This window comes from Salarias fasciatus, chromosome 2, assembly GCF_902148845.1.
Source record: "Salarias fasciatus chromosome 2, fSalaFa1.1, whole genome shotgun sequence".
NCBI lineage: Eukaryota > Metazoa > Chordata > Actinopteri > Blenniiformes > Blenniidae > Salarias > Salarias fasciatus.
This window is the reverse complement of record NC_043746.1, coordinates 28466471-28488126: the sequence shown is the minus strand read 5'-3', so window position 1 is coordinate 28488126 and position 21656 is coordinate 28466471. Positions and strand designations below refer to the sequence as shown.

Here is a 21656-nt window from a genome sequence, read left to right as displayed (position 1 = left end):
GTTAGCATGAGCCGTTAGCCCATTGAACGCTATGAGGTCGAAGTTTTATTGTGTTTTCACCTTGTTTTGCTTTGTTGTGTTCAAACTTGTTGTAGATCATGTCTTTCCGAGGAGGCGGAGGAGGACGAGGCGGAGGTTTTAACCGGGGTGGAGGAGGCAGAGGAGGATTCGGTGGAGGTAGAGGTGGAGGAGGAAGAGGAGGTGGAGGATTCGGCCGAGGTGGAGGACGAGGAGGTTTCAACAGACAGCAAGACTACGGTCCTCCAGAATATGTCGTGGGTAAGCCTGGTTATTCAGCCAAAAAAAAGCTGCGTTGAAGAGCTTCACCTTCTGTCTGAAATGGTTTTGTTAGTTAAAATGGTTCTTATTTATTATCACAGCACGAAAAGGTTCCTATTGGCCTGTTGTTACAAATCATGAAACGCTAAATTCCACGATTTAAGTCTGTCTGCAAGCTTTGCTTTTGTTGCTGGCAAGGTTAGAAAAAAACTAATAAACTCATCTTTATCAGTTATTATACCGTAATATTCTCCTTTTGGGAAATTCGTGGTTCTTCATTTAGGTAGCCATTATGTAGTTCTCAGTGGGTAAGTACTGCATGAAGTCCTCATAGGGCTGTATGGGGTCAAGGGTCATGCTCAGGGACCCACAGTCGTGACCTGTCTGTTATGGGATTCAAATGTGCAAACTTTTTAGTAGAAGTCTTCAGCCTCAAGGCCACAACTGCCTAAATTATAACACAACAGTATCTCTTCAGTCTGACCTTTTTTGTAAGAATAATGTAATATTGTCATGTGTTTTTTTTTAACAGTTTTTCTCTTGAACCATCAGCTATTTGAAACTGAAATTAACACATCTCTGATTTAACACGATACTGTTTAGTCAGTGGGTTTCGTCAGCGTCTTTTTCATTGTGTAACAATGGGAGAGTTCACTTGTCAAGAACTGTGTCATAATTCCATGATTACCACTTAATAATATTCAAATTTATAGTCAAAGTAGGTCTTTAAAATCCGTCAAATTCATTTTGATTAAACAGGACAACATCAGATCTGTGGTACAAAAGATGAAAAAGTAATTAGTTATTTGCACATCATTTGAAAAGCAGACTCCCACTCAGCACTAACTAATTAAAAAAAAATGAAAGGATATGGTTTCTGTCAAACCGGTTGTGATATAAATGTTAACCTTCTCTTGTCTTTCTCATTGTGCAGCGCTGGGGGAGTTCATGCACCCGTGTGAAGATGACATTGTGTGTAAGTGCACGACAGAGGAAAACAAAGTTCCCTACTTCAACGCGCCTGTGTACTTGGAAAACAAGGAGCAGATCGGGAAGGTGGACGAGATTTTCGGTCAACTCCGGGACTTTGTATCCTTTGTGTGGATTTTATCCTCATTTACATCTGGCTGGAAGTCTCGACTGAACATTTCTACATATTCGTTTGACTCCTTAACATGTTCTTTCAGTATTTCTCAGTCAAGCTTTCAGAAAATATGAAGGCGTCTTCTTTTAAGAAGTTACAGAAGGTATGTTGAAATCCTCTGCAATATTTTCATTGTCTGAGTTTAGATAGTGCTGAATAGTGTGTCATGTTTGTCTTTTTCAGTTTTATATCGATCCGATGAAGCTCCTCCCGCTGCAGAGATTCCTTCCTCGGCCACCGGGAGAGAAAGGCCCACCGAGAGGAGGCAGGGGAGGTAGAGGAGGAGGAAGAGGTGGAGGCCGTGGAGGTAACCCATTACTGTCTCATTTTATTTTATTTCACCTTTATTGGTCTTTTCCTAATTTCATGTAAACCCAAAGTCAGGGCTGTCAAACAGTGTTTTTTTATTTCTCTCACATTCATTGGAGCCTGTTGTGAGCTGGTTTTGGCTTTACAGGCCTTATGTTTGACACCCCTGCCGCAAGAGATGTTCTGAGCGTTTTAGGAAATGATTCTGTTGTGTTTCAGGAGGGTTTCGAGGCGGCCGTGGAGGAGGAGGGCGAGGTGGGGGCTTTGGAGGAGGCCGTGGTGGAGGATTTGGAGGCGGACGCGGTGGAGGCGGAGGCTTCAGGGGACGAGGGGGTGGAGGAGGACGAGGATTTAGAGGTTGGCCTAGCTATCCGTTTGTTTGTTTGTTTGTTTGTTTTTTTTTCCCTTTCTGTTGATCTGTAGAAGTGTATAGTTTGGCTGCTGGTTTATAACCTCTTCATTTCTCTAACTTTCAGGTGGGAGATGATCTGTGTTCGTCAGCCATAAACAGCTTGTGTTTGTCTTCACTCGCCCCAGAAAAAAGGCTCTGCTCGACAGTGACGGAGCCATCTGGACATTCCCTGAGTGGAACTGAGAGAATCTTCTGTTTTTGTACTGTTTTGGATGACCTCTGGATCTTGAAGATTTTTATTTAAAAGGTCTATATGTATGCTTGTGTGGAACATTGGCGGGAGGGGAGGGGGGCCTTTACAACCTTTTATTATGGAATTTTGATTCAAATCATAAGGCACACTTTTCAGGTCGTTTAGAAATGTTTGCGTTATTGCAAATTCTAACTTCTATACAGACGAGAAGAGAAGAACAAGAACATTTTAAAAACAAACTTGTGAAAATACTCTGTTAATGAATGCCTTGAATAAAAGGTGCCTTGTTAAATCTGTTTTGTTGGATTTCATTTCAGATTAATCTCATACGTTTAATTTCATCATTGTATCAGATATCAAGGTTCTTTGGAGGTGATATGTGGCGTTTGTTGTAAGACGGCATGTTTCATTTTTTAACAGCATCTTTAATTGAACTCATTTTCAGACAATGCATCACACACGCTACTCATGACTCATTGATTGCAGTGATGGTCCGTCTGCCTCTGTAAGACAGTGTCGGTCAGGACCCGGACTCTTCAGGTGTGCCATGTACTCCAGATGTACTGTGGAGAGCCGCTGTGCCAGGACACAAGCCAGTGTCATGCCAAACAAGCTTCCCCAATTAAAAGCATTTCCCTGCTGGGGGAATGCAACAATTCTGTTTGTAGATTTGCTGTCCACATGAATAAATGCTTTTGTCATGTTGTGTTCATGACGTGATGCCCAAGTTGCATTAATAGTGCTGCCATATGTCTTCTCCTTGTCTTTATTTGTTTTTATTGTAAAAAAAGTTTCATGTTGCTCATCAATCAACCTGCTACCCTTATAAAACAAAATATATTGCAGTATATTGGAAAATAGAATTCAATCTGAGTCTTTAAGCCTAAACCTTTGCATTGTGCTCGTGTCCTCTTCGCTTTCCCTGTCTCTGATGAGTCGAGTTTGAACACTGATTAAAAACATATTAGAAGTCCCCCATGAGTCTGGAAGGGAACAGGACTCAAACTGATTTCACCTGTGATGTTTGAAGTCCTTCAGACACATAGTAAATATTATTACACAATCACAGTTCATTAAGCAACAGTGCTTTGTTTTTAAATTGCACTTAAATAGAAAGTTTGACACATTGGGGGACCATGGAGGTGCCCCTTATCCCAGTGTGTTGGACCGCCCGTTCATCTGATTTTTTTTAATATTGTTTATAATGTCATAATTTCAACAGGACAACAGTAAAAATTGCATTCATAAGTTAGAATAAGTCTTTATTGTCATTGCCACATTACAAATCTTTAAAGATATAAAAAAAAATGCAAAAGACAGCTTTAAAATGTATTAAAAGCTGTACACATGAGATAGTAAATTTATGAAAGGAAGAAGAAGATTTAAAAGGGAACAATAAACATTCCTAAAAAAACACACATGACAGTTGTTGCACTTTCAGTGTACATCATCACTAATACCAGTTTTATAAGAACACATGCAAGGATGAAAAAGATCATGAGAAAAAGTGACATCTCATTCGAGGACGTTTGATTTTACGTTTTGATCTACATTTAATAAAGATCAGATATCTATCATTTTAACTACATTTAGACCGTTATTAGAGAAAATGGTAAAGTTTGAAGTTCTTATGAAAAGCAGTAAACTGTGGCTGTTTTCCAGAGTATTTGCAACTATGAATGTAATACTTATTATGCAAGAATGTGAAATTTATGATGAATAATCCAAATATGTTATTAAAAGATTTTCTGTATTAATTTAAATGTTATCGTATATTTTTTAAACATTGTTTTCAAATAGATATATTCTTTGTAAAAAAAAAAAAAATTATCGATGGTATTTTAATTTTTTGTTTGTCTTCCTTTTTTATTTTTTAAAAGCCAAAACGCAGCCTTCCGCAGAGCCAACGTCACGAGATCGCGGAGCTGTGATTGGTCCACTGAGTGGCGGTTTTACGTCTTGACGTCTTGACGTCATATGTTCTTTCTGCCGGTGGAGACAACATGGAGACAGCTGGGAAAGTAAGTGCGCTTCTCGGGATTATTAAACAGCTTTTTATACGCTCTTTTATTGTCTTTGTGGTGCAAAGATGATATTAAACAATACTTTCAATGTTGAGCAATATGAAGACTTGAGAAGCTAGCGAGCACGCAGTTTAGGATGTTAATGAAGTCCTGCAAAAAATAATCACCGGTTCTTTTTATTTGACTGGGTCGCCTTAAATTTTTTTTAGATAGCATTTTTGTGTTAATCAAATGAAACAACTTGTTAGTACAGCGTCCGTTTGTCCTTCACGTGGGAAAGTGCAGCTAGTTAAACAAGAGTTCATTCATTTCAACGGGAACACTTACATAATATCAGTACAAAGACTAACTGCACCATGCAGCTGAAGCTGTGAGCCGGTTAAGTCCTGCTCATTGCAGCTGAAGTCCATTGCTTCGGTTACCTGCAGCCCGTGTGACATTGCACTAACATTAATAACTTCTGTGTACTTCCTCAAGGTGATCAAATGCAAGGCAGCAGTGGCCTGGGAAGCTGGGAAGCCTCTTTCCATCGAGGAGGTGGAGGTTGCCCCTCCAAAAGCCCACGAAGTCCGCATTAAGGTACATAAAGAATAACAGCAGCACTACGTTTATCTTCCAGAAAAGCCTGGCTAGTGTGATCTGACAGAGGAGATCTTTCAGATGATTTCCAGTTTTAATACCACCATAGGTGCAGCAGAAAGTGAGATGAGTGCAAACTCTCCACTTAAGAGCAGTTGTCAATAAAAGAAGATGTTTTTGCCAGTTAAAAAAAAGAAAAGGGTATATTAAGACTAACTACAGCAAATATCCTTTCATCATGACACCATCAAGGTTGTTTGGGTCTAAAGTTTTGAGGTAGAAAAAAAGTGCTTTGGACAGATAAGGCTTATGAGAGGAGAAATCAGCAGCTTCAAAGCTTCAAACAAGTAATTGTTTAATCCTTCCCCCCTTTATCAGGCTTTAATACAGCCATATAACTGGAATTCACACTGTTGTTGTTGTAGCTGCACCCATTTATCAGAACCTTTGTCCTGATGAAAGGATACAACTCCAAGACCCTGAATGAACTGTGCACACAAACTTTATGAGCACTCATCTGTGGGATGAGCCAAAGTACTAAATATGTGGGTTACATCAATGAAAAATTTCCAGGTCTTCTTTTCAGGCTAGCAATTGCTATGTTTGTGTCATGGAAAATACACAGGCTTTCCAATTGATTCAAGAGTTATTGACAAGAAGAATTAAACCAATGAAGAAATTATGTTCTAAACAAATTTCCTGACGAAGTTCACTATTGATGTGCTGTGGTTTTGTTACAAGTCATCTTGTTTGTAATCATGTTGAGAAAATGCTCTTTAAATTAAACTTAAAATGTCATTGTGCTCTCAGATCTGTGCCACTGGGGTTTGTCATACAGACGCCTACACTCTGAGCGGCAGTGACCCCGAGGGGCTTTTCCCGGTCATCCTGGGCCATGAGGGTGGTGGAACCGTGGAGAGCGTCGGTGAAGGAGTCACTAAGTTCAAGCCGGGTGAGCGGCAGTCAAACACACCATCCAAACGGGAAGGTTTGTTTTGACCGCTTCTTTGTCTTTCCTCGCAGGGGACACCGTCATCCCGTTGTATGTACCACAGTGTGGTGAATGCAAATTCTGCAAAAATCCCAAGACCAACCTGTGCCAGAAAATTAGGTAATGCGTGTGTACGCACATTCATACTTAAGTAGCTGAAGAATATTTGACCTCTTAGACTAAATATAAGCTGTATTAATGGTGACATTTTGACACACTCGAGTCTGATATCCTCTGTTTGCAGGATCACCCAGGGTCAGGGGCTGATGCCCGACGGAACCTCCCGCTTCACCTGCAAGGGAAAGCAGGTGTTTCACTTCATGGGGACCAGCACCTTCTCCGAGTACACTGTAGTGGCTGAAATCTCACTGGCAAAGGTCAACGAGAAAGCCCCACTGGATAAAGTGTGCCTTCTCGGATGTGGCATCTCCACAGGATATGGTGCTGCCATCAACACTGCCAAGGTGGGTTTCCCAGTTACTTCTCATGACAGCGAGCGAATACAGCCATCAGAGTTTGTTGTAATCTTAGATGCAAAAATTTCCGCCTCCTGCCCCCTCAGGTTGAGCCCGGCTCCACCTGTGCTGTGTTCGGCCTCGGAGCTGTCGGCTTGGCTGCAATCATGGGCTGCAAAGTGGCGGGAGCGACGAGGATCATCGGCGTGGACATCAACCCCGACAAGTTCAAGACGGCCGAGCAGTTTGGAGCCACCGAGTTCGTGAACCCAAAGGATCACAGCAAACCCATCCAGGAGGTTCTGGTGGAAATGACCGACGGAGGCGTGGATTATTCCTTTGAGTGCATCGGAAATGTGCAAATCATGGTGAGGCGCGCTTTGTTCACATGTACACCCAGCACTTGATTGGGCTTCAGCTGTCTGTTACTCATGGAGGAAGTTCAGCCAGACGGGAAGGTGCCACACAAAACAGCATAGTGAATCCAGACATTTTTAGAATAAAATACTAATTTTAAAGGGACTTAAGGCAACTTTACAAAATTTGCCTCAGTGCTGCCGCGATAGGCGCTGCGGGTAACTGCAGCCACCAGCCAAGGCGGCAAGGGAGCGCGCACAAACATTTTACAGAATGTCCGGCTTCACAGCGCTGCACCAGGGATGCTCATGCTGTTTACTACGTCGCGGTTTACTGCAAGACCACAGCGCATATTATGTGATTTTTGTAAGCATCCGTTTTCACTCCCAAATGCAGCTGAAGTTCCCTCCGTGAATCAAACGCATATCCAATATTTATTCAGGTGCCTGCCCGGCTTCGGTCTTTTTTTTTTTTTTCGACTGACGAGATAACGCTGATAAAGTCCTTTTTTTCTTCGTGGTGTTTTTTGTGGGCTTTGAGTGGATGCAGTTATCCGATTGTATGGGGGGGGGGGCTGCTTATATAATATACTGGGAGAGCGGACAAATGAAACTACAAATAGAACAACAAATGAACTTTCTTCTGTTGATTCTTGGTTTGTCAGCGAGTGAGCAGCGGCGTATTTGCGCATGCGCGATTCATTTGAAATGTGTATGCGGAGTGGTGTGGGTATCCTCTCTGCTCTGACTGCAGCAGGGAGCGCTGTGTGACAGGGGAGGGGCTCACGCAGCACCCGCTGCAGGTTGAGGACAGCGGAGACGTCCTGTCACGTCTCCAGAGCAGCAGAAAAAGTCGCTAAATTTGTCACTAGTCACTTTTGACAAAAAAAAGTCGCCAAGAGGCTTTGGAAAGTCGCCAGATTTAGCGAGAAAGTCACCAAGTTAGCAACACTGCCCACCCCTGATCCCAGCAGCGTTTGAGTCCGTGTCCACGGCGGCCATGTTCTTCCTGTTCGGCAACGCGCATACAGCGTCAATTTACGTCACATCCCCACGATTGCGCGGGAAATTCGGACCCCGAACAGCAACAAATTATTTGGCACACAGCCTGTATAAGGCAACAGACAGATACGCGGATTGGCCTGTTATTTTAGGTTTTTAATGCTTCACGACCCATTAGCATTGAATAAACTAGAAATGCATGTGTAGTTTTTCACAAATCTTGCCTTAAGTCCCTTTAAATGTTATATGAACTTACCATGTTGTCCAGCCTGCTGGCAACAGGCCAGGAGTTAAGGAACAGGAAAATTACCAACATTATTGCAGTGTTTCAAGAGGTGGAAGCATCAGAGCTGCATTCAGTAGATATAAGAAGTTAACACACAGTGGTGTACAGAGATTCTCCAACAGCCCTGCATGTCCCACAACTCTGAGCTGGGAATAAACTGTAAATAAACAATCGGTGCAGATTATTTTATAACTGCGCAGCTCTCCACAACACACAAGATTAGTAATGTTTTATTTTCAGTGAATGCTTCACAAAGAGCTGCTTCAAGTGGTCTGTATAACAGTCAGCATAAACGTAAAAACCCTGGAACCACCTGACTGACGCTTTAAAATGTTGTGGATGGTTTGTATGTCCTCATGTCTCCACATTATGTGTCTCCAGCAGTGTTTCATACACAACAGTTTGATATATCTCACAACAGAGCAACGCTCAGGGATGAATACAGAACGAGATTGTGCAATTTTCATAACTTAAGCTATTTTTCAGATTAAACAGAAAAATAACTGATAGCTAATAGTAATCCTACACAGGCATAAAAAAAAGTACAATAGCTCAATGGTAAAAGAAGAATATTAACGTGGAGCACAGTGTGGTTTATGTTCTGAGAAACTGCTTTGAAGAAATCTGCAGCAAAGCTCAGAAGGATGTTGGTGATCGGTGAGTTATGCCGTTGATTCTTTCAGAGAGCTGCGCTGGAGGCTTGCCACAAAGGTTGGGGTGAAAGCGTCATCATCGGCGTTGCTGGAGCCGGACAGGAAATCTCCACCCGACCTTTCCAGCTGGTGACCGGCCGAGTGTGGAGAGGCACCGCCTTCGGAGGTGAGAGAGTCCGGCTGTGGTTCCTTCAAACCAAAAGAGGGGAACACAGCGGGGGCTGAAGCAGCACTTTAGAAGTCATTTGCTGTTCAGATCTAACTAAAAGGAATTTTCTATACGTTCTAGAAGCTTTTTTTAAATGAACAAACACTCTGCTCAAGGCATTCTGGTTAAACTGTTTATTGAATGTCCAGTTGTTGAAGTGGTTTTGCTCTCCCCCCTCAGGCTGGAAGAGCGTGGAGAGCGTCCCTAAACTGGTGGAGGACTACCTGAAGAAGAAGCTGAAGGTGGATGAGTTTGTGACTCACACTCTGACTTTCGACAAGATCAACGAAGGGTTTGACCTTATGCACGCAGGAAAGAGGTGTGGCACTCTGTCTTTCTTCTAAAAATACAGTATTGTTAAGATTGTGTGATTCTCTGCAAGACCTCTAAGACTTTTTCTCTTCTTCTTCTCATTGCAGCATCCGCACAGTGCTGACTGTCTGAAGTGCTCACAGAACATCCTTCACATCTGGCCTTTAAACAGCACTTCCTCCTCAGCACTTATTGTACCTGTGTTTATCTGCACATTTCAAGATTGACCTGTTTGAATAAAACTTTTTTCAGACTCTCCTGCTGTGTGTGGCTCCTCTTGCATGACAAGACATTTTGAATCATATCAGCCTGTCAGGATGTTTAATCTTTAGTCCATCACTCCTCCAGCTTTCCAGTTTTTTATAACAGTTCATCCAATCTCAAAAACTAGGGGACAATTCTCATTGTGAGGCAGGACAGCTTCCCACTACACCACCGTGGAATTAAAACAGAATTTAATTCAGTTAACACAGCTTTATCCAGACTTAATACTTTCCCTGGGTAAAAGATGTCTCCTCAGTTAATGTGACAGTCTCAAATACCCACACAGCAGTGTTTTTATCCCATGATGCAGCAGTTGACTGAGTTCATGTTTTGAGCCTCTTTCAGGTGATTCTGTGCTCGTACAGTATACTGTAGATTACCCTTGGACGTTTGAAGGCCACGCCCTTGATTCATCTCCATTGTGATGAGCTTCCCGACTATTTTTGATTAAAGGTAGTATGAACGTAACCCTGGCTGTGTGCGTCACCACGCCGACCTAGAAGCGCAGTGATATTTATGTGGAGGGAAACATATTGACGCTGCATTCTGCAATATTTCTCAAGGGCTGAGAAAATTCAGCGGAGCTGCAGAGAAGCTCCTTGATGCAGGTCAAACAGACTTTGTTTGGAAACCCATACATTAGTGGCTGATCACAATACCTTTAATTTATTGTTCTGGATTCCCGTCATTGTTCTGATCCCCAGTGCCCTCAGTTTGGGGATCTGTGGCACTTTGTACTCCAGTCACATGAGCCACGGTTTGATTCCTGGCTCTGCCTCTCCCTGTGCGGCGGTGTCCTTGTCTGTGGAAATTGAATGTAGAGCTGGAGTCTGTTCAGTTCTGAAATATATGTTGAAACTTGGAAGAACACCGCTGAAAGTTTGACATAATAAATCACAAGGTTAATCTTTGAGTATTTCTGTGGTTCAAGGTTCAAATCTGGGCTTTTCCAACAAATTAAAATGAGTTGAACATTTCAGTTATTTTAAAATAACATTTCACACTGAACATTTACACTGGGGCCGTATGGCAGCATTCTTGCTTCACAGCATATATTTGAAGCCTCCTGGGATCAAATACTGGTTGAGGCCTGGGGCCTTTCTGTGTGGAGTTTGTATGTTCTCCCTATTGTGCATGGGTTCCCTACGGGTAGTCCTTCTTCTTCCCATGGTCCAAAAACATGCATGTTAGGTTAACTGATCACCCTAAATTGCCCCTAGGTGTGAATGTGATAGTAGATGGTTGCCTGCCTGTGTTGGCGCTGTGACAGACTGGTGAACTGTGTACCCTGCCTGCAGCCCTGAGAAGGACAAGTGCATTAGAAAATAAATGAACAAAGACAATATGTCAGTTTGAAAGGGGGCGAGGAACAAACTTCTAACAAAGCTTTCACTTGATTTATTCTCCTTATTGGATTGTATTTCTATTTGTGAAACAGTGAATTGCCTTGTGTCTAACAAAAAGATATTCTGATGAATGCTAGAAACAGATTTTTTTTCAAGTTTGAAAATGACTCAATTGAATTTTCAAAAAAGAACATATTTTGGGAATGAAAATTATAGTTTGTTTAAAAAAAATGAAAATAATGATAAAATTTTTGTATTTCATCCTCTTTATCAAAAATATCACAATTGCTTTATATTCAATGTTTTTGGGAAAAAAAATTACTTGGACATGAGAATGACCCAAATAAACTTCCCTTGTGTCCCTTCATGGCCCCCAGGGCTGGGCCATATTGACAACCTGGTTTTAAATGATTTCAAATTATTCCATTTGTACAACTTAGTAGAAATACAGTTTAATTCCCTTTTTAAATTAAATTATATTTATTTATTTTTTATGTTTTTTTTTTTTGTTTTTTTTTTACTGAAGCGTGAGTAAACGGTTTTCCCGCCACCGGTCTGCGCATGCGCACCAATCACACGTTTGAAAAGACGCGTGAAGAAGCGCGTGCAGATTAGTACGGAAGATGGCGACCGCCTTACTGGTGAGTTTACGCCTCCAGAAACACCAACAAAAGCCTGCTCCAAAACGGCTTTAAAGCCCCCGAAGCCCGATTTTTAACAGCCCAGCGCACAGCGGATTAAACACACGACAGATACAGTTTTCACCGAGAAACGACGAGCCTCGGAACTGTAGCTTTAATCATCTGACCGGCTCGAAGACGCCAACGTCGACGTAGCCTTGCAGAATTTAATCGTTAAACGGCGAACAAGTTGTTTTATGTTTGGGTAAAATGTCTGTTCAAGATGGAGAGAGCGAATAAACCCCCCTGATTGATCCTTTAATGAACCTTGATACCTGAATGAGGGTGGGCGTGCATTAGGGATGTTTTTACACCCTGACTGCCTGACTTTGAGTAGAGGGTTTCTGGTTTGTTTTGTATAGAAAATAGCTAATATTCAGTCCTCAAAAACGACCCTGCTTGAGGTTTTTTTTTTTTGTTAGTTAATAAACTTTTAACCTCAACAATTAAGTGAACTAGTTATCACATGGATTGCAGCTCAACGTGCTGGAGTAATAAAACTTTGTACAACTCTTCTGTGTTTTTAAAAAGAAGCTTAAACAAATTTTCTTCAAACCAAACTTTTAATTGATTTGAAGCAGTTTTTTTTAAGTCGACTATGACGGTGAGTTTTATTAAAGGCTTTGTAATTATGTGAAATATACTGCCTTTTAGGCTCCATGTGGGAATTTAATTAGCTTGATATGCCGTGTTGGACTTTTATCAAAGGCTCCTTCTAGTTTGTGATTCTGAATCCATGAAAGTAAGAAAAAGAGGTTCAATTGATGTTTTAAAGTATTATCAGCAGGAAAATTGCACCACCATTAAAAAATAAGAGGTTTTTCATATTTTTGTCCCTGTTTTCAAGGTGTCAACTTCAGTGTCTGCCAAGCCCGAGAAGGAGAAATGTGAAACTGCCATCCAGAAGGTTGTGAGTCCCGAAGCATACATCAAGCATCCTTTACAAAACAAGTGAGTTTCTTCTTCTTTCGCTACACCAGGGGTGCCAAACATGAAGCTTGTGGGCCAGTACCAGGCTAAGAAACATTTGGTTTTGTGAAAATATCAACATTTTTTATCAGATATATTTGATGCCACAACAAAGAAAAACTTTAGTTTAATTGAAAGGTTGACTCACTGTTTTACGAGTCCGACCTGCTCAGATGAACCCAGGATGAATGTGGCTCCTGAACTAAAGTGAGCTTGACGCCCCTCATCTACGCACTGAAGAAGTCCACCATGACAGCAAAGAGTCATTCTTCGATAAATGTAGACATTCACGTCTACGGAAAGTCATCTTGAAGCTGTAATCTAATTCTAATCCCATGGGTATAAGATAGTTGTTTTGAATAGTGTGTAAAATCAAATGTATGTAAAATCTGTTATTTCCACACATAACAGGCAAATAGTTCTTAATCTTTTCGTTTATTTCATGTGTTTCATTCTAAATTATATCTGAATCTTCTTATTTGATTAGATTGGGGTAAGACTTTAATTTTTTGTTTTCTTAAATGAAAATATTTGCTCTCCGGTGGCTCAGGTGGGCTCTGTGGTTTTTCAAGAACGACAAAAGCAAAACATGGCAAGCGAACCTCCGTCTCATCGCCAAGTTTGACACTGTAGAAGACTTCTGGGCGTAAGTAGATGGATCTCCAACAGTATAATGTGGAATTAAACAAGTGAAATTTATGGAATTATTGCTGAACAGAGGAAATTCATTCATAATCTCTGTCTTCCTCCCAGGTTATATAATCACATACAGCTCTCCAGTAACTTGATGTCTGGCTGTGATTACTCTGTATTTAAGGTAAAGGTATATGTATGGATGGTATCACAGAGGTACAGTCTGGTTATATTTTAGTCGGTAAAGTCGAGCGTCGGTAAACTTCTAATGGCAGTATGATATTTTAATGTGTTTAGAAGACATTTGAATACCTAATCAATGATCAGTATAAGGATTCGTGTCTGCAAAAGTGTTGCTAATGTTTTCCTGAGTTCAGCTTCATTTTTCCCAAAACCAAAATGAGTCCTTTTGGAACGTCCCATCACACATTAATCATGAGATCACATGGCCTGATGAGTGATTCATTCCAGGTATACTGACTTATGGGCCTTTTGTCACGGCTGATGTATTAGGTGGATGAGATCCAAACACATTTCACTCCAGGTTCTACCCTGGAATCGGGCTTCACCCGGCTGCACTTCACTTTATCTTCTCAGGTGGTCACAGAGAGTTTATGAAAAGAGAATCGCTTATGAGCATCAATCACAGCAGAAACTGGACCTCGTCTGTCAAAAGATGTCGGCCAAATAGAAACTGAGGATGGAAAGTGGGTGTCTCTCTGTGAAATAGGGAGAAATGGATTTTTGTGAGAAAAAATGGGCCTTTTCTACTTGACGAATAGCGTAATCCTCGTGCAATCACTTGTTTGAGTTCATACAGAGGCCCGTTCCTGACTGTTTCAATGTCTTGTAATATATTTGAGACTTGTGTGTGAATACAGGATGGCATCGAGCCCATGTGGGAGGACAAAAGGAACAGACGAGGCGGCCGCTGGCTCATCACTTTAGCCAAGCAGCAGCGTAAAGCGGACCTGGATCGGTTCTGGTTGGAGACGGTACGCTCAGTCCTGATGCTTAAAGGATTTCTCCCGACCACATGCATGAAAGAACAACTCCCCGCAGACATCCTGCGTTTGAAAGTTAACATCGGTTCTCGTTCACAACCTGGAAATGTGGGATCCTCCTGCAGCTCCTGTGCCTCGTGGGTGAAGCGTTTGATGACTACAGTGACGAAGTGTGTGGAGCCGTCATTAATGTCCGAGCCAAAGGAGATAAAATAGCCATATGGACCACAGACTACGACAGCAAAGAGGCCATCACACACATCGGGTGAGCCAAAGATGGAAGAGTTACTCATGCCAGAGGTTTTACCAGTCAGCCGCACAGCATGCTGCTGTTACTACCACTTAAACTAAAGCAGTAAGAAGTGCTGCTGAAATTCATCATGTTTTAGTCTCACACTGTGGGAAAACTCGGTTGTTGAAGGCTAGTAGCAGTTACATGGGCTATAAGTGAATTTATTCAATCTCAGTTACGTCTTTGTTTTTGCAGTTTATGTTCAGGAAAGTTTTGCGTTAACATTGTGTCACAAAAGGAAAAAATGTCTGTTTGTTTCAACATGGCATGTGCAGATTCAGCCCGTTTTCCCATGCTGTTTTTGACGTGGACTTGTTTCTTCCTCAGCCGAGTGTACAAAGAGAGATTAGGCGTGCCATCCAAAGTGGTGATCGGGTACCAGTCGCACGCTGACACGGCCACAAAGAGCACCTCCAACGCCAAGAACAAGTTCCTCGCCTGAGCCACAGAAGACTCGATCTTTTTTTTTTTTTTTTTTTTTTTTGAATGTCAAAGTTTACCCACCGAGGAAAACATCTGGAATGGAAATAAGAGTTTGCTTGGGTTTGTTTGCACTCTGTTGTTGAAAAATGTAGCATTTTCGAGCACTTTTGAAATCTTTTTTGAGTGTTGTCTGATTTCTATAATGCTACAGTGGATGTTCGTTTTGTTTTACGTTAAAGATCGAAATCTCTGCAGAACTTCAGCATTTTGGGATTTTTAACATCTTTTTTCCTTTTTTTCCCAACACCACCTGTAAATGAGCGCTCAAATTAATTTATGGTTTCAGGAAAAACCTACAACCTCCTCTTGGTTTGAAAGGGAGTGTTCCGTCACATTTTTAATTCTACTCTTCAGTCCCAGAAATGACAGCAAAATAATCCAAGAAGCAACGTGAATTGTTTGTTGTACCTCAGATTAATTTCTCACCCGCCGGATCAGCTTTAAGTTTGTATTGAAGGAGTTTTGAGTTGCACAGACTGAATGTGTTTTTGCAGCATTGTGTTCAGTTTGAAGGATTATTTATGTCGTTCATTTCCATTTCAGACTCGAGACTTCATTGTGAATATTTGGAGGGAAGAAAACTGTGCCTTTAAATGTATATTTGTGTTTCTGAAATTTTCAAAAGAAGTAATATGAATAAATCTGTACAGTCAACTATAGCGGAGATTACTGGAGTTATTTGAGCTGGATCCAAATGTTTGTATTGAGATTAAAACGTGAACCAGGTCCATCGCAGGACAGTTATCAGTTCACCTCTGACTCGCGCTTTTGTCCCTGACTTGAACCAGTTAACCTTCACCCAGCGACACAGGCGTGCTAACCACTCCTCCGCCGCAGCTCACGCTTTGTGCTGTCACTCACAGCATCTCACAAATTGAAATCTCCTCCTGGCCCTCCGTCACTCCGCGTCCCGGTGTTGGACAGCGCCGTGTAGAAAGCTGGGTGTGAAACCGGCTCTGACAGCTTGTTCCTCGGTAATGAAATGTTTTCATGAAGCTGCTGTGAGTAATAACCGTCACGAGGCCCACTGTCACTCCTCTCACATTAAGCTTACGCTTTCCCCACTCTTATTTGGAGGCTTTGTAACTATATTAAGGTGGATTAAAAGCTCTCTATGAGCTGCAGCTGTTTTATAGCCCTCACCTTTATTGGGCTGTGCAAATTGCCGGAGCTTTAAGTAATCTATGACATCCATCGGCTGCCGTTTGAGGGCATCGGCAGCTCGGCCCCACTCTTCCATTTACATTAAGCTTCCCTGTAATTGACACAATCTATCAAGGCACTTTTTCACTATTTAGACAACTGAGGGGGAAATTAGAGGAGAGTTGTGCAGGAATGTCTTCTGAGGCTGGAAGAAAAGAGGTTTGGCCTCTCCATGAGGAGAACATAGGAAGCAGGTCTGTAGATAATAAAGCCTGTATGTGCCGAGCAGCCGAGGATAATTGAGATTTTATCCGCTGCTGGCTCGCTGCGGACTTCAGAAGGAATCCTTAGTGGATGGGAACATGGCTAATTAAACAGTGGTCTGAGTGAAGAGGTGAAGCTGCAGCCAGAGAAAAATGAAGATCAAACAACATGCAGGACTCCAGCCCTGGACTCAGACTGGGGCTCTTCTCAGTGAGTGGCAGGAGAACAGTCCACTACCCACTGTGTGTGAGGGTGTGTATAATTTGCACCCTGTATTTTAGATGTAAATTGAGTTTTTGAGTTGCATGCTTGTACTTTTACTCGAATACTTTAAACATCAGTCTCTTTTTCAACTTATTTACCACATGTTGCCGTTTGACTTCCTGCTGCCGCCATCTGTTTTTATGATTACTTCTTTGTCAAGAGCTGCAGGAGCTCTATAAATACACAGTTCAGCCTAAATATATCAGGCCTGACTCATCCGTGTGTGTGCTGTCTTACACAGCCACAGACGACCTATAGTCTCCATCCAGTGCTGTTTATGGTCGCTTTGCTTTGACTGCACACGTAGAAAACAGGCTTAGAGATGGTGAAAAATCAAATTTTAGTTTTGGTTATTGTGAAGAGGCACTAACAAAACACCAAAGTGTGGCTTTCTACGATCTCGTCAAGAGCCTCCTTCTGATCAAGTGTTTATCACTTGGAAAAACACAATTAACTTAGATTATTGGCCCTATAGTGAGCTCGGCTGGTTCCACCCTTTCTTTCATGTGTTTTTCCTGATAAGCCGTCATTCTCCAAGCAGACAAAGCGTCTGTGCTCCTCTGATCTCTGGTGCCGCTGGGATCCGTGGCTGTATATGAATATATGAATATTCTGATGGAGGGTGAACTGGTGAACTTTTTTCTCTGGCATTTCTTCTTCTTTTTTTTTTTTTTACTCCTGTATCTATCCATATCTATCTATCTATCTATCTGAGTCTGCCTGTTCTGTGGGTTTCTTGCGTTCGCAGTGCCTTCCTCCTCCTCACACTCGTCCATGCTCTCATTAAGCTGTCTGATCATAATCATCCTCTGGCAGCCGTCTTGTGATGTCTTCATACAGAACCTATTTTCCCTCCATCTGATGAGCACCTCTTGTGCTCCTTAACAGATGACACCTGAAGTGTGCAGATTTCATTTCTCCCGTCCTGACAGATAGAACTGCAAACCTGAGGTGACACCTGTAATTGACAGAGGCAACATTAATGTGCTCCTGCATAAGAAAGCCACTGATAAGAGGAAGTAGACGTTTTTTTTTTTTTTTTTTTTTTTTTTACTCCTCTACCATGGCTTTTAGTCTGAGCTGGAAATAATATTCACATCAGTCACGGTAGTAAAAGTGGCACTGCCTCAATGTCAAAACACTTCAGCCAAAAAGTCTTTTTTTTTAAAAACATTTCTTTAATACATCTCACTAAATTGTACTAATCAGGAGCGGGTTACCTTGAAATCAGAGTACTAGATGTTTTTCTGACTGTGTATTGACGTGATTTCAGCTCAGTGAGGTTCACTGTTCATCTAATCAAAGCAGCCTTTGTAAAGATGTCTGTTTAGGAGCGTATTGGATCAAAGCTGAAGCTCATGGGCAATCAGAGGATATCCTATATATGGGCCTTTCTCCCTCTCTTATCCATGCTTATGTGAATTATAATGAGCTGACATTCATTGCATGAATAGAGCCTCAGTGCGGCCAGACCAGAGAAATCAGCTGCTGAAGCCGCCACTCTTCTTCAGGGCTTTTCTTTCGCCGCTTTGTTGCATTGATTTGCTCGTATTTACACACAAGAATGAGGTAAAATCCTGGCAGTGCTTTAGCAGACCTCAGAAATGTGACAGCTCAATTGAAACTCCAGTTTAAATCTGTTCATCCACCTCATGTGTGTTGCCAAGGTGAAAGAGAGTGAGGGCACGGCGTGTGTCCACCAGGAGGCAGTAGAGCTACACACTTGACTTCTGCCTCCAGTCTCTGAATCCATAAATGTTTTGGTGGAGGAAATTGGGATTCCACTGAGTCTGTCTCTGTGGCACACACCAGGGGAAGAACATATCTGTAAATAGCAGCTGGGTGCCTTATTTATTCATATATGCCCCCCTCTTACCCCAACAATAGGGGGGGAAAAAAATCTCAACTGATTTGCCTGCGGCAACTGTCAACCTCCCGCTCACTAGCTCACCTCGTATGCACAAGTGCAGGAGGTAGAAACCCCGGCAACATGACACTGGTGTGGACGAGCTGGAGGAGGAGCTGCTTCCCTCTGTGTTTCACGCTGAACTGTTGGTTCACGACGAGCGGCGGCGGCTTGTGAGGGCTCCGAGCTTCGCTCAGAACCCAGGGAGGGTATTATCTGTGGTGCTGCCGACACAGTCCTACAGTCAATATTAATCTTGTCATCTTTCTGTCTGAACCAGAGGCAGGAATCCACTCTTTGCCAAGTAGAACACCACGTCAGGTTTCACGTCACACACACACACACACACACACACACACACACACACACACACACACACACACACACACACACACACACACGTAAAACCAGACTCAAATCTAAGGATATCAGAGTCATAGAAGAGGAGAGGAGCTGCTGGAGCTTCAGTCATTTCATCAGGATCATCCAGAACAGATGAGACGGATTATTTCTTTTAAATGACTCAGTTGGTGCGTCATGTGGGTCCTTTCTGTTTATGCCCCCACCCCCCCCCCCCCCCACCCCCATAGATACCAGTTTCCTTTCACTTTTCCCAGAACGTCTGAGGTTAACTGGCGGCGTAGTGAGAGTCTGTCTCTCTTTATCGCCTTACATCCTTTCATAATGTGGCTCAGACAACAACAAGGTTGTTGCAGGTACTTTCCTACAAACACTGTGAGAGCCTCTTTGGAGGACACACACACACACACACACACACACACACACACACACACACACACACACACACACACACACACACACACGCACCTGAAACACACACAGTGGTCTGACAATGGTTGCTTTGGAAAGTCAGTTTTTTACTGTCTTTTTCTTCTAGTTGCACTTATCATTTTATCTCTGACATGAGTTTGTGATGTTTCGTCACCTCTGACCTCTGATTGGGATTTAATTTAAAGCAAAGTAAAAACCATACAAACTGTGTCCAGGTTCTGCTGTGTCTCGTTGAAGGAGTGTATAAAAACAAGGCTCCTGCTCACAGCATGGTAAAAGTTAGCCATGCTTCTCGTCGTTTTTCCGAAGTTAACCTGGATCCAGAAGTTGGAAGATGGATGTACTGAATGTGTCTGATAGATAAATCTACATCTTGTCACTAAGACTCTTTACAGTCCACTGCATCACACATTGATGCCAACATCTGGATCCTTAATGACGATTTGTGTCTGAAGTTCTCATCCTGAGTTTTCCTCTTGATTCAGCCGTTCCTGTTTTCATGTTTAAACCACTTTGTAATGAACTGATTTGTGAAGCAAACAAAAACATTTTACTTGTCTTGATTTAGTGGAAGGAGCTCAGCAGAACTTTGCATGGCAGCTGTCTTCATCGGCGTGTGTGTGTGTGTCTGTGTGTGATTGGTTGAATATGACCAATAGTGAGAGTTTTGTGTCAGAGCAGTGCATCACCAGCCAACGACTCGCCGTTCACCCACTTCCCACCTTTTCCTGTTTTATGGGAAACGCTTATATGTTCGTGATAATTATCTGTAGCCCTCAGCATAAAGACAGACCATGTGTATCTGGGCTTGTAAAATGGAATTGCTCAATGAAGTGAGGACCGTCAGAAAGCTCCGTTATTTAGCAGTTCACTGGTTTGGAGTGTGACCGTGCCGTGTGCCCGTCCGAGGCGACGCCCTTGACTATGGAGATGTAGGAAGCCGCTGTGCTTCTGTGACCAAAAACCAGATGCAGTCCTGATATATCGGTTGCATATTGGCGTCTAAAGAAAAACAAAAACATTAGTCATATTTATTTAAAAAGTGCACCAAGAATATTAGTCAAAACACAATATATTCTAATTTTGTACAGCTAAATTTCCATCTCTGCGTGAGGCTAATCACAGAAATGAAACCACCACTGTTTGTTGGATCAGCTTGTTGTGAGGTTCACTGAATACAAAATAATTGAAGCTCTTTGAAAATCTGTATTATCTGGATTTATTTTTCTTCATATTTCGCCAGTGTAAATGACCTTGATCAGAGAAACACCATGTTGCTTCCCTCGCCTGTTGGAAAAATACAGATTTTGTGACCTGCTGAGGAGAGAAGCACCAGAGTCGATGCTGCAGCCGGCATAACATCAGACGGCAGTCAGTCAGCTGTGAGTGTGGTGCAAAGTGAGCAGCACTGTGAGTCAGACCGGGAGACATCAGCAGTCCTGAAGTAACCCGAAACCCAGCCGGAGAGCCTCACGTCCAACCGCGGACGTAAACTTTGTGGACTCGCTACAAGTTTACGTACGTGGGAAATAGTTCTTCTGCTCATGCTCAGTAGAAGGACGATAAGAACAGTATTCTTCTCCAGAGTGTCATGACTCCCAGTCCAGATTCTCCTGAATTTGGTAGTTTTAGAGTTAACAGTCATCGTAATAACAATCCAACCTGGTGGTCTGTCCATATGAGTATCTGTTCTCCAATGTTAAAGTTCAGAGTGTATTGTTCTTTGCAGCGGCAAAACAAACTCCAACTCGTCGCTCGACATGCTAACTAAACAGTTTGCAATGTTTCTGCTATTGCTATACAGATGGGCATCTTTTTTAAAATGCACAAAAATTTTGTTTCCACTTGACGTTTTGTTGTGAAAACAGAGCCTAAATGATGCATTTGTGAACTCTGTCTGTGGATCGGTGGCAGTGTGTTAGGTGTCCATCTCCAGTAAACACACACGTCATGTACAAATCAAGAAATTAGGTTCCCAAGTGGAAATCATTTTGGAATATAGGCTGTTTAAAATATCTGATGAGTTGTGTTTCATTTGTGTTTAAAATTGATGAATTGTAAGAAAATTTGATAATATAAAATCAGTTGTTGCTGAGAGCTTCATAGTTAGTTAAAAGTTGTTAGCTTCTCATTGCACCATCTTGTGGCAGAACCTGGTATTGTAGGACTGAGCACGCTGTGGCTGCCTAATTTTTGGAGATTGTCATGAACATTTCCAGAATGTTTTTTGAGTAGAAACATCAGGACTGCACTTGTAACTTCAATTAAACTGAAATATCCGGGTCTATATTTGTGTTTAGTTTGAATTTTCCTTGAGCTTTTATCATGCCTTTAACAGATTGTATGAATGTTGTTTTATTAATGACTTTAGATGTAATAACAACCTTTAGCACAAAACTCAATGACACTCTGA

At 42.1% G+C, this 21656-nt stretch overlaps 3 protein-coding genes across 4 annotated transcripts; all 3 read left to right on the top strand.

Annotated features, from left to right (window-relative positions):
* The first annotated feature begins 98 nt into the window (after window positions 1-98).
* Window positions 99-2943, top strand: gar1 (GAR1 homolog, ribonucleoprotein). The gene is made up of 6 exons (XM_030109519.1): window positions 99-279; window positions 1214-1368; window positions 1467-1526; window positions 1607-1730; window positions 1952-2089; window positions 2209-2943. Exons 1-6 carry the CDS (start codon window positions 99-101, stop codon window positions 2217-2219), a joined length of 669 nt encoding a protein of 222 aa, XP_029965379.1. The 3' UTR covers window positions 2220-2943.
* Window positions 2944-4309: 1366 nt separating this feature from the next.
* LOC115402821 (alcohol dehydrogenase class-3) lies at window positions 4310-9461 on the top strand. The gene is made up of 9 exons (XM_030111399.1): window positions 4310-4358; window positions 4839-4940; window positions 5751-5892; window positions 5964-6051; window positions 6176-6395; window positions 6494-6754; window positions 8714-8849; window positions 9072-9210; window positions 9311-9461. The coding sequence occupies exons 1-9, from the start codon at window positions 4341-4343 to the stop codon at window positions 9333-9335; spliced, it is 1131 nt and encodes a 376-aa protein (XP_029967259.1). The 5' UTR covers window positions 4310-4340; the 3' UTR covers window positions 9336-9461.
* Window positions 9462-12345: 2884 nt separating this feature from the next.
* LOC115400212 (eukaryotic translation initiation factor 4E-1A) lies at window positions 12346-14928 on the top strand. 2 transcript variants are annotated; one of them, XM_030107938.1, is made up of 6 exons: window positions 12346-12444; window positions 13013-13108; window positions 13216-13279; window positions 13977-14090; window positions 14225-14364; window positions 14719-14928. In XM_030107938.1, the coding sequence occupies exons 3-6, from the start codon at window positions 13250-13252 to the stop codon at window positions 14831-14833; spliced, it is 399 nt and encodes a 132-aa protein (XP_029963798.1). In that variant the 5' UTR covers window positions 12346-12444; window positions 13013-13108; window positions 13216-13249; the 3' UTR covers window positions 14834-14928. The 2 variants fall into 2 exon arrangements, with proteins under 2 accessions (XP_029963798.1, XP_029963805.1); XM_030107945.1 differs by lacking the exons at window positions 12346-12444; window positions 13013-13108; window positions 13216-13279 and adding an exon at window positions 13792-13841.
* Window positions 14929-21656: the final 6728 nt, after the last annotated feature.

Excerpts from the sequence above, each read along its gene's own strand:
- gar1 (XM_030109519.1), top strand. The coding sequence starts at position 99 with ATGTCTTTCCGAGGAGGCGGAGGAGGACGAGGCGGAGGTTTTAACCGG. Across the intron at positions 280-1,213 it reads TCCTCCAGAATATGTCGTGG|CGCTGGGGGAGTTCATGCAC; the intron begins GTAAGCCTGGTT and ends CTCATTGTGCAG. Across the intron at positions 1,527-1,606 it reads CTTTTAAGAAGTTACAGAAG|TTTTATATCGATCCGATGAA; the intron begins GTATGTTGAAAT and ends TGTCTTTTTCAG.
- LOC115402821 (XM_030111399.1), top strand. Across the intron at positions 4,941-5,750 it reads CCCACGAAGTCCGCATTAAG|ATCTGTGCCACTGGGGTTTG; the intron begins GTACATAAAGAA and ends TTGTGCTCTCAG. Across the intron at positions 6,396-6,493 it reads CTGCCATCAACACTGCCAAG|GTTGAGCCCGGCTCCACCTG; the intron begins GTGGGTTTCCCA and ends CTGCCCCCTCAG.
- LOC115400212 (XM_030107938.1), top strand. The coding sequence starts at position 13,250 with ATGTCTGGCTGTGATTACTCTGTATTTAAG. Across the intron at positions 14,091-14,224 it reads ATCGGTTCTGGTTGGAGACG|CTCCTGTGCCTCGTGGGTGA; the intron begins GTACGCTCAGTC and ends ATCCTCCTGCAG. Across the intron at positions 14,365-14,718 it reads GAGGCCATCACACACATCGG|CCGAGTGTACAAAGAGAGAT; the intron begins GTGAGCCAAAGA and ends TTTCTTCCTCAG.